We start from the raw sequence: 12,052 nt of genomic DNA on the forward strand, positions 1-12,052 counted from the left end.
AACAAACAACAACAAAAAAATTAAGATCACCATTCAAGTTTCCTTTTTTTCTCTAATAACCACTGATTTTCTTCCTTCTGTTGAACAATCACTTTGGATAAGCTTGCATATGTGCATTATTTTTATTCATATTAGTTTCATTTTTTTGTATATAGTTTAGTGGTTTAGTGAATTCTTTGTGATTCTTTTAGTGATTTTTCTAGTGAGTTTTAGTGAGTTGTGTTTGCATTGGCTGGCAACAGTGCCTTCAGTGTGCTATTCAAGTGTGTCTGTGCATTCGACAATGTGCTTCGAAGTTCAACTAGACAAGCATATTCATTCATAGTTTCAGAAAGGCATATTTATTCATAGGCTTTAGAGAAACTCATGTTCATTAATATACAAGATTTACATGTTCTTAACAGTGTTTTAGAATGTTACTCAGTTTATGTGTGATCGAAGACAAAGTATGATGGTTAGCAAGCAACATGTGGTTTAGCTAGCAGCAAGCAACGATTACTGCAAAAAGATGTTAAGATAAGTAATTCATTGTACTAATATTTAAGTATTATATCAGTATATTAACATACTAGCAGCGTTCACCCCGCTTCGCTGCGGTCACCCCGGAACGCAATAAACTTTGTTACTTAGATAATTTTTACTTTTTCGCTTTCAAGTGATTTATAGCGCCTGTTAGTTATGTTAACCCGCCGAGTCACAGGGTCATGCGGGTTGCATATAAATACGTTTATTTTTATACCTATGATGAACTAATAACAAAGGATTTCTACGTATGGACACCTGAATGATCAATTATCTCAAGACACTGGTAATTGAAAATTAAAGTGATATGATAAAAATCATCTAGGGTCCACATCCTAACAACCCCCCAAAAATGAAAGAAATCGGTTCAGCCGTATTAGCGTGATGAGCGGACAAAGGATTTTTTGTACGTATTGACACCTGATTGGTCAATTATCTCAAGACACTGGTAATTGAAAATTAAAGTGATATGATAAAAACCATCTAGGGTCCAAATCCTAACAACCCCCCAAAAATGAAAGAAATCGGTTCAGCCGTATTAGCGTGATGAGCGGACAAAGGATTTTGTGCGTTCTCTTTTATATATATAGATGAACAAAGCATGTTAAATTTATCATATTAACACATGTACCTTTAAATAAGAATTGAAGCAAGTAACATCTAAAATATTCGTCAAGTCTTATTTCTCGTTCCTTCATGATATCTGGGTGAATCAGTAAAAGTGGGTTTAATCATACAGTTCATTAGCTTTGGATGTGATATGTGTGATTTGTAAATAAAGTACATAAACATATCACCCCTTCATACAACATCACCATTTTTTTGGTCCTCCGTCCACGGATATCAGAACGAGAAACGTGACTGCATTCTTTGTTCTCGTGTGTGTTTGTGTGGGTGCTGGCTGTCATAGGCAGGACAGAGCTGTTCATATCAGTATAGTGGTGTGTGTGCATTCAACCCAGCTGAATTCAAGGTTACACGTTTGTAGGTCACTCAGAAGTAAAAAAAAAAAAAAGAAAAAATATTGTCAGCGCTTTGTGTAGTTAAAAAAGAAGGACTGAAACAATGGCAGAAGTGCAGTTGGGTCAATTAATTAAGAAACGTGCTTCGGTCAAAGGTCAGGCAACAAGAATACAGACATTTCTTCAAAAACTACAGAATGAAAATAAACCTAGCATACAAGAAGCAAGAACGAGGCTAGTTGCACTTGAAGGGGTTTTTATTAAGTTTGATGAGATACAGTCAGAAATAGAGCTCTTGGATGAGACGGGTGAACAAGAAACGCACAGAATTACATTCGAGGAACTGTATTATGATTCAAAGGTTAAGTTACAAGAATTTATTGATAGTTTTGAACAAAAAACGGATTCAGGGACAGCAAATAACAAAGCTGGAAATTCTAGTAGTAGTTCAGTACAATTGCCTAAAATTTCTTTGCCCACATTTTGCGGTAAATACGAGGAGTGGTCGCCCTTTAAGGACATTTTCATTTCCCTTATTCACAATAACGAATCATTAAGTACAGTTTGTAAGTTTCAATATTTGCGCACATCACTCAAGGGAGAAGCGTTTACATTAATAGCAAATCTGCCAACGGTAGAAGTAAATTACGAAATTGCATGGAAGCTTCTTGTTGAACGCTACGAAAACAAACGGTTGATAGCTTCGACATATGTACGAGGGTTGCTCAATATCAAGCCAGTAACGAAAGAAAACGCTAAAGACATTAGACAATTTGTAAATACTGCTCGCAGTAATTTTCAAGCCCTTGAAGCATTGAATTTGGACAAACCTTTGCATGACGTACTCCTAACACAACATTTAGTAGAAAAACTTGATTCGGCAAGCAAAAGGGAATGGGAAGCTGAGCAAAGTAGTGACTCCTTTCCATCGTTATCGGAATTATTTTCATTTTTAGAAGGTCATTGTCAAATGTTAGAAAACATTCGTCCTACTCAATCTGAAAGTACTTATGACAACAAAAGTGTAGACTCCAAAGCAAAAAGAAAGAATAACAGTCAAGTGAATGCGTTTGTTACTGTGCTTCCAAATGCATGTAATATTTGCCGTAGCAAAGAAACGCATGCTGTTTTTCGCTGCCCAGAATTTCTGAGTGCTAACATTAATCAAAGAAAGGAGCTCGTGAAGCAAAATAAACTATGTTTTAATTGCTTAGGTAATAAACATCAAGTAAAGGCATGCAAATCAAGTACTTGTAAGAAATGTAATTTTAAGCATAATACACTGTTGCATGAAGATACTACTCAGGAGGCTACTAACAAAGACAGTTCAAGCAAAATAAATAGCAATACTACTAACGTACCTAAAGTTAAGGAACAGAATCAGGTTAAGGTTCAACCACAGGACTCTTATTGCTCATTTAAGATTAATTATGGTCAGCAAGTCTTATTAGCAACAGCGTTAGTTAACGTAACAGACACTAAAGGTCGTTTTCAACAATGCAGAGTGTTATTAGATGCAGCGTCTCAATCGAATTTTGTAAGCGAAGCGTTAGTTCATAGATTAGGCCTCAAGAAAACGAAAAATCGTGTTCCCATTAGAGGTATCAATTCTGTAACCTCCGAAGCTCAGTACAGTGTTAAAGTTCATATTTATTCAAGAACATGTGATTTTAATGCAGTGGTCGATTGTTTAGTATTGCCAAACATTACAGGTTGCATACCTTCTAAGGATATTGATTACAGTAATTGGAACTTGCCAAAGGATATCTGCTTAGCCGATCCAAATTTTCATTGCTCGTCGTCAGTAGACATGCTTATAGGTGCGGGGTTATTCTACAGTCTCCTTGAGCCAGGCCAGAAGACTAGAAAAGGAAATTATCCAGTTTTGCAGAAAACGAAGCTAGGATACGTTGTCGTCGGAAATATGCCTTCAATACCCGAAGAAGCCAACCAGTCGGTAATTTCATGTTTTGCTCAGATGGAGACAGACTTGGATACACAATTGAGAAAATTCTGGGAACTCGAAGATCTTCAGACTAAGATTTACACGCCGGAAGAAGAAAATTGTGAGAAGCATTTTTTACAAAATACAACCAGAAATGGAGACGGAAGATTTATTGTCAAATTACCAAAGAAGGAAGAGAATGCAGCTTTAGGAGAGTCTTACAACATGGCACTACAAAGATTTAAGCAGCTTGAAAGAAGATTGCTACAAAATTCTGAGTTTCATAAACAATATGCCGCCTTCATGGATGAGTATTTAAGTTTGGGTCACATGCGAAAAGTTACAGAAGAAGACGTGAACAGCAGCAGCAGTTGTTATCTTCCACATCATCCTGTATTCAAGATGGACAGTACAACAACTAAATTAAGAGTGGTTTTTGATGCAAGTGCAAAAACGTCTAATGGCAAATCATTGAATGACATTCTTCAAGTTGGGCCAATTGTTCAAGATGACTTGTACTCCATTATTTTAAGGTTTCGGTTGTATCCAGTTGCATTTACAGCAGACTTAGAGAAAATGTACCGCCAAATATTAATTCATGATGAGGACAAGTGTTTACAACGCATCCTTTGGAGAAATTCAGTAGAAGAACCGATCCAGTCGTATGAGTTACAAACAGTGACGTACGGAACTTCGTCAGCATCCTTCTTGGCAACAAGATGTCTGAAGCAAATAGCGGAGGAAAATTCCAAGGAATTTCCAGAAGCAGCAGAAGTAATAAAACACAATTTCTACATTGATGATGTGTTAAAATCAGTACCAAACGTGTCAAAGGCCTTAGAACTACAGAAGGATCTTATTAATATTTTAAGCAGAGCAGGTTTCAAGCTTTGTAAATGGAGTTCTAACAAAGAAGAAGTACTTCAAGGAGTTCCTGAAGACTTCAGGGAAAAACAACAGCCAATCATACTTGGTCAGCAAGACGGTGTTAAGACTTTAGGAATAGCATGGATTCCATTAACAGACAAACTTATAATTTCGAACAAAATTTGTAAACACGGAACTGCAGTAGAAAGTAATGTTGCAATGACAAAAAGACAAGTCGTCAGCATAGTGTCATCTATCTTCGATCCATTAGGTCTAATCGCTCCAATTGTCATCAAATACAAAAATTTCTTACAAAAGTTGTGGAAGACAGGAATGGATTGGAATGATCCATTAGACACAGTCCTACAAGTTGAGTGGAATCAATTAATGTCTTGGTTACCTGCGATGGCGAAGATACAAATTACAAGAAACGTAATGTCTTCAGAGAACGTTAAGGAAATTCAATTACATGGGTTTTGCGATGCAAGTGAAGAAAATTTTGGAGCAGTAGTGTACATCAGGGCTACAGACGAACAAGGAAACATTGAAGTCAATTTACTTTGTTCAAAGTCGAAGGTTGCACCACTGAAGAAGCAAACTTTGCCTAGATTGGAATTATGTGGAGCACTGTTACTTTCGAAGCTAATAGACAAAACGCTATCCATATTGAATATAGAGGTCAGTGGTATACACCTGTGGACAGACTCGACGATAGTTTTGTCATGGATCAAATCACCTCCCAATCGTTGGAAGACATTTGTATCCAACAGGGTGGCTCAAATTCAGAGAATCACATCAATCAATCAATGGCACCACGTGCCTAGTAAAGAAAATGCGGCAGACATAGTTAGTCGAGGAGCGGATCCCAATACTCTTATTCAGTCTCGAGAATGGTGGCATGGTCCAGAGTTTCTTCACACAGCAGAATGGCCATGTCAAGTACAAAATGAGCCAGCTAATATTCCAGAAGAGAAGAAAGTCATGATAAGTTTGGTGGCAGTTCATGAAACAAGCTTTATGAAAAGGTATTCATCGTTAAACAAAATGTTGAGAGTAGTAGCATATTGTTTGCGATTCAAACAGAATTGTTTTTCCAAGAAATTAGAAAGAAAAACCGATAGTCTTGACGCTTCGGAACTTCGTTTAGCGTTACACAGATGTATCAAGATAGTACAAAATACTACTTATCATGAAGAAATATTGAACTTGCAGCAACAAATGGAAGTTTCAACAAAGAGCCCAATCAAGGATCTTTTTCCATTTCTGGACACGGAAGGAATGCTAAGAGTAGAAGGAAGATTGGAACATTCAAACTTGGAGTACGACAACAAGCACCAATTCATCTTACCTGCAGGACATCATTTCACCCACCTGATAGTCAAAGAAGAACATAAAAGGTTGCTTCATGCAGGACCACAGCTTCTTATTGCATCTTTGCGTACCAGATATTGGATTCCAAGAGCTAAGAAGATGGTCAAGGCAATAGTACACAATTGTTTGGTTTGTTTCAAGTGGAGATCAACAAGTTCATCACAGTTAATGGGACACTTACCCAAGGAGAGAGTAAATGAAGCAAGACCATTTGTACACGTGGGAGTGGACTACGCAGGATTTTTTTATGTCAAGCCCACGATTCGCAGCAAAATTCAAATGAAAGTCTATGCTGCGTTGTTCATCTGTTTAGCCACTAGAGCAGTTCACATAGAAATAGTTTCAGACTTAACTTCTCAAGCTTTCATCGCAGCATTGAAGAGATTTATTACTAGGCGAGGAAAATGCTTATCTATCTGTAGCGACAATGGTTCAAACTTTGTTGGCGCCAATCGAGAATTGCAACAATTTTTTGAATCCAAGACTAACAGAAAGGACATCCTGGAACACTCAGCTCAAGAAGGTTTAGAATGGAAATTCATTCCTGCCAGATCTCCTCACATGGGGTCATGGGAAAGTTCAATAAAATCCATGAAGTACCACCTACGGCGTGCAGCAGGAACAGCAAGTCTGACATACGAAGAGTTGAATACGTTACTTATTCAAATTGAAGCCATTCTAAATTCAAGACCATTGACAGCCATTTCCAACGATCCTACAGATCCAATGTATCTCAGTCCAGGACATTTTTTGATGGGAGCTACACTTCTCAGCCTTCCGGAACCAGATCTACTGGACGTACCTATCAACAGATTAGGAAGATGGCAACGGATTCAACAAATGAAGCAGCATATTTGGAAACATTGGTCAAGAGATTACCTCAACCAGTTACAACAAAGAAGAAAATGGAAGTCAGCTCAGCCTAATCTACAACCGGGCATGGTCGTATTGTTAAAAGAAGACAATGTTCCTCCTCAAGTGTGGAAGTTAGGTGTGATTGAAGAAGTTCATCCGGGCAGTGATAATTTAGTGCGAGTGGCAACTGTGAAGTGTAAAAGTGGCATTTTTCGGCGTAGTGTTGCTAAGCTAATTCCTTTGCCCCTAGAATATTAATTGATTGTGTCCAATCAAGGAGGGGGAGGATGGATAAGCTTGCATATGTGCATTATTTTTATTCATATTAGTTTCATTTTTTTGTATATAGTTTAGTGGTTTAGTGAATTCTTTGTGATTCTTTTAGTGATTTTTCTAGTGAGTTTTAGTGAGTTGTGTTTGCATTGGCTGGCAACAGTGCCTTCAGTGTGCTATTCAAGTGTGTCTGTGCATTCGACAATGTGCTTCGAAGTTCAACTAGACAAGCATATTCATTCATAGTTTCAGAAAGGCATATTTATTCATAGGCTTTAGAGAAACTCATGTTCATTAATATACAAGATTTACATGTTCTTAACAGTGTTTTAGAATGTTACTCAGTTTATGTGTGATCGAAGACAAAGTATGATGGTTAGCAAGCAACATGTGGTTTAGCTAGCAGCAAGCAACGATTACTGCAAAAAGATGTTAAGATAAGTAATTCATTGTACTAATATTTAAGTATTATATCAGTATATTAACATATGAACAAAGCATGTTAAATTTATCATATTAACACATGTACCTTTAAATAAGAATTGAAGCAAGTAACATCTAAAATATTCGTCAAGTCTTATTTCTCGTTCCTTCATGATATCTGGGTGAATCAGTAAAATGGGTTTAATCATACAGTTCATTAGCTTTGGATGTGATATGTGTGATTTGTAAATAAAGTACATAAACATATCACCCCTTCATACAACATCACCACACTTCTACTTACTAAGGTGGCACTATCCCCTCGTGCATCTTTCCTCTCGTTTTGATTTCAGGCTTTCTAGCCGTGGGACCATTTCTACCCGGGCCCTTTCCACTCAAGCCCTTTTTCGCAAGGCTCTTTTGACGCGAAGCCCTTTCGACTTGAGGCCCTTTTGACTAGGACCATTTTGACGGGGCCCCTTTTGACCGGGCCCTTTTGACGCGGGCCGTTTTCGACTCGGTCCTTTTTGCCCTCGCCCTTTTGTCCGGGTCCTCCTGACATGGAATCGACTCTGCATGCCAATATAATATAAAATTTTACAAATTGTGATTGCCGACTTGAATTTCGCGGCCACTTGCACAATAGTTGCCTGATAGTTCTGAGCGACAATCGGACTTACTGCTCGGTGTGACCTGTCACTGAGGATTTTCTTCTGACAACTGTTGCTCTTTGCTGATGTGATTTTGCGTTAATTTTGTAGGTTATCACAACCTTGGCTTATGTCACTCACATGCACACATTTGCCACTTTCATCAAGCCCGTTCTAAATATGTTTTATACAAAAATAAGCGAAACATTTGACTCATACACTAGCCAGGACGAAATAACTTTCTGTTTCTTATAAACTCCAATAATTAATGTATGAAGCCTTTACAAATCCACTTTTTACTTGTATTATTTGCGAACCAGCTATCATTCACGAACTACATATATTGTCACAAACCACATTATAACGTATAGTTTTTTTACGCTAATTTGCTATTGAATAGCCACTATGATCAATTAATTTATAGCCCGCTGCTTAAGGCAACCTTGACTTCTAGATTCGTGATGCGTAGTGGAAATATTTTAATAATTATTTTCATAGTAATATCCTTTGTCGCTACTATTGCAGGAAACCCGGAATGAAAATGTGATGTAAAACAATTTGGCTAACATAAAGTTCCTTGTTAAACTTTGTGTCCATGGTCTGAAATAGACTAGGTGCTAAAGGGAGGCATTATGTTCCCAACAGTTAATCTACCTAATCTTTCTAAACATCCATTCTCGGACTTAATTCGTCCGTACGCAGTGTACTTTAGAAACACATGTCTGGGTCTCGAAAGGATATGAAGTCCAGTTTTATCTTGTCCATGCGTATAAGCAATGTCGGACTGATCAAGTTGAGGACCCTTGGTGCAGATCCCTAGAGGCCCTCCATATATGTTTTTCAGAGGAGTGCCTAGAGAGGAGAGTGTGAACGGTGTACGCATGAGAAACAGGTAAAAGCAAATAAGCGCAAGGGGCAGTTACGAACTAGAGGGTTCGTACGAACATAAATACGAACATTTACTGGCTCATGGTACCGTACTGATATGAGCAAGGCAGGCCCGAAAAGCCTTCTTTCGGAAAGACGAACTTAGGCTTCTGCAACCTTTTGTTAAGAATATTCAAAAAAAGCATTTGCGATCGCGAAAATTCGACCAAGGCCTACAGGTCCTGTGCCTCGTGATCCCTGCGGTGCCCCTCGAGCTTCAGGTCCTTGGCGATCGCCAAGTAGCCAATATGGCCAGACCAACACTGCGTATAAGATTGTTCTATTACTATATGCAGGTACCATGGTACTATGGAACATGAATATGTAGACTGTATAATTTTTAAAACTACTTTTTGTTAATCCCGACATTGTCAAACTAGTTTGCAAAATATAAAATATATCTATTTCTACTCGTTTATCAACTTGCAAAACTGAAGTAATTGTGTTCAACTTGTGTATATTCAATATTAAACAATTTTGTATATTGAGAGCCAAATCACTCTCCTAACCTCACCGTTTAAAACTATTTTGTATATTATTAGTAATACATAGTTCACCAACTCTATAAAAAACGAAAGTTCTCAATTGACTTGTGAAGATTTTTCATGGGCTTTAAAATGTTTTAATAGTACAAATGCTTTTATTCAATCTTCGATTTTTTTTTTCTGAAATTGATAGTAAACATTACGCATCTCTGACTTTCAAACAGAATTCTGGGAAAGAGTGTGACACAAAAAGGGTCGATTCATTCAATTGTAATAGATTAATGCAGTAATAAAAGCGCTTTATCGAGTGTTTCTACTCCTTCTTTTTTTATCGCCACGTTTAACCTTCATAAACTAACGGCGAAAAGAAATAAATGGTTGTGTAGTATTGAACAAGACCTGTAGCATCACATGTTGAACAAAGTTCCGAAGTCACATAAAAATACAAAGTTATTTTGTTCCCGTAAAAGTTTTTCTCAGTGCACAAAATACCATACAAGCGATAAAATGTGAGAAAAACATACAGGTTGACTGTGTCTCTTTAAAGTTGCAGTATTTGGGCAATCCGGTGTGATAAATGGCAAAAAATTGCCATTTATCTAACCTTTCATTCTGACGTCATACGAGAAGTGTATATGAGAGTGAGAATAAGTAAAAGAGGAATATCTATACAAAAATAAATAAAAGAAACAACTCCAAAGTATGATTATTTTTATTTACTTTCATATATAGCACAAGATTCCGACACGGTGTTTTTCTTCTTTCACAAGATGAGGTTAAATTCGTGTATCGAAAGTTAAGAGGTCGTAAAGAGTTTACTGCATAAGTTTGAAAATAAATTATTTCGTAGACAGATTGATAGAGAGAGAGAATTTTCTTTTTCTTTTATCCACAGTTTTATTTTTAAGTATTGCAATTACTTTCAATAATTAGTACACCACAAAAAAGTAGCAATACCATGTGTACGCCATGTTTAAGAGTTTGTTTTGTGTGCCATAGTATTGTTACAATTAATATTAAAGCTGGGGCTGGAAATAGCAGTAGATTTCTACCATTTCTGGTTTTAATAGAGAGATCAGATTGGAGATGGAATATGGAAGAAAGTGGGATGTTTAATTGATTGTAGGAAAGCAATTCCGTTTCATCATATAGCTACCAACTGGAAGTGGTTGATATCTTCTAATTTTCGTTTGAATAAAGGCTTGAGGAAGGCAATGGTATGTATTCTTAGATCGCAAAATCGAATCCATAAAACCGGTTTTCGTTATTTCTTATCATTTCTGCTCTATATTGATTAATACTAGAACTGGAATTTGTGGTTGGATTTTATCGCTTTTAGCTTCAGTTAAGGTTGGAAATGCAATTTGTTGAGACGTTTAATTGATAATAGAAAACTACTAATCGTTATTTATTGCCGTTCTTGCTCTATAGTGAACAAAGTAGAAATCGGACATGTTTGATTATTACTATTTCCGAGAGATCGATTACTTCCATCTACGAATTCGATTCCTAACTTGTTCCTCTGCATTTTGGGAATAGATTGGGATTCACGAAGGAAGTTTTAAGATTTCTTGCATCTCTGAACAATCAGACGGACAGAGACAGTACATTGAGGTTTGGTTTACCAAACTCCTTAAACACTTTTCTATCGGACTCCGGCGTAGGAACTGCAAAATAACGTATAACGAATAAGAAAGCTAACGTGCTAGAGACTTACTTGATTAACTAAGTACTTGAAATTGTTGTGGGTTACTGACCAAGATGTTATATGCATTTAAGTAATAATTATTTTTAAAGAAAATGCCGAGTAGATAGTGAAGTTCTGCATGTACGTAACGAGATTATAAAGTATCAATTCGATAATTCAGTACTAATTCATGAAGAAACATGTAAGTATTGATTTGGCATTTAATCAAAATCATTCTAATAGTCTTGAACAACCCTTTACTAAATTATATATTACACTTCAAAACATATTTATTGCGTACTAGCAGAATTACCCATTCTTCGTATGGGGGCTGTATTAGGAAGTCAAAGCCTGTAGGACTATCACCATTCATCTCAGCGACCGCGGAAACTATGAATTTGATACTAATATCGGTCATTTGGGATTATTTTTTGTCTCGGTAACCCCTCCTCCCGCAGATGAGCCCGGGCCGCATACAATGGTAGCTGAATTTGAAATCTATCGCAAATGGAAATATTACAATTGATCTCAGCGACCGCGAGAACAATGGATTTAACACTAATATTGGCCATTTTGGATTATTTTACATGTCTTGTTATCCGCCCAGACCGGTAAATGCCCACCTGAGACCCTCTTGGTTCAAAGTTGATAAAAAAAACTCCGTCTTGGTCTGGAGGCTGGACCAAGGTACCCGTGACCCAAATGTGGTAACTTTCTGTCCACTCGTCTGGTCTCCATGCCGCACACAGACAGGCAGAGACACAAACGCACAGACAAACAAATTATTTATTTTATTTATATTATATATTATCATTAGAGCAACCCAAAAGCATAAAAAGCATAATAGCAATTTAGACATATAGCTGGTACCTTAAACATGGTTGGGGTTGTTCAAGGGTCCAGAAGAAACTAATTTTGAAAGCATAATTTTAGAAAATAAAGCATAAAGCATAATTTAAAATATATAGCACAATTCTTGGAAAATTCTGTATAACTGCAAGTTTAACATACTATATTAATATATTTTTAAACCCAATATTTAAAAGCAAAATCATTGAGAACATAACAATGCAACAATGAAAAGC

General features: G+C 36.9%; 1 protein-coding gene across 1 annotated transcript; it reads left to right on the forward strand.

Annotated features, from left to right (window-relative positions):
• Window positions 1-3,732: 3,732 nt before the first annotated feature.
• Window positions 3,733-6,780, forward strand: LOC145669930 (uncharacterized). Its single transcript, XM_081738270.1, has 2 exons — window positions 3,733-4,203; window positions 5,509-6,780. The coding sequence occupies exons 1-2, from the start codon at window positions 3,733-3,735 to the stop codon at window positions 6,778-6,780; spliced, it is 1,743 nt and encodes a 580-aa protein (XP_081594396.1).
• Window positions 6,781-12,052: the final 5,272 nt, after the last annotated feature.

The sequence above is a fragment of the Thermobia domestica genome, chromosome 14, assembly GCF_964235325.1.
Source record: "Thermobia domestica chromosome 14, izTheDome1.hap1.1, whole genome shotgun sequence".
NCBI lineage: Eukaryota > Metazoa > Arthropoda > Insecta > Zygentoma > Lepismatidae > Thermobia > Thermobia domestica.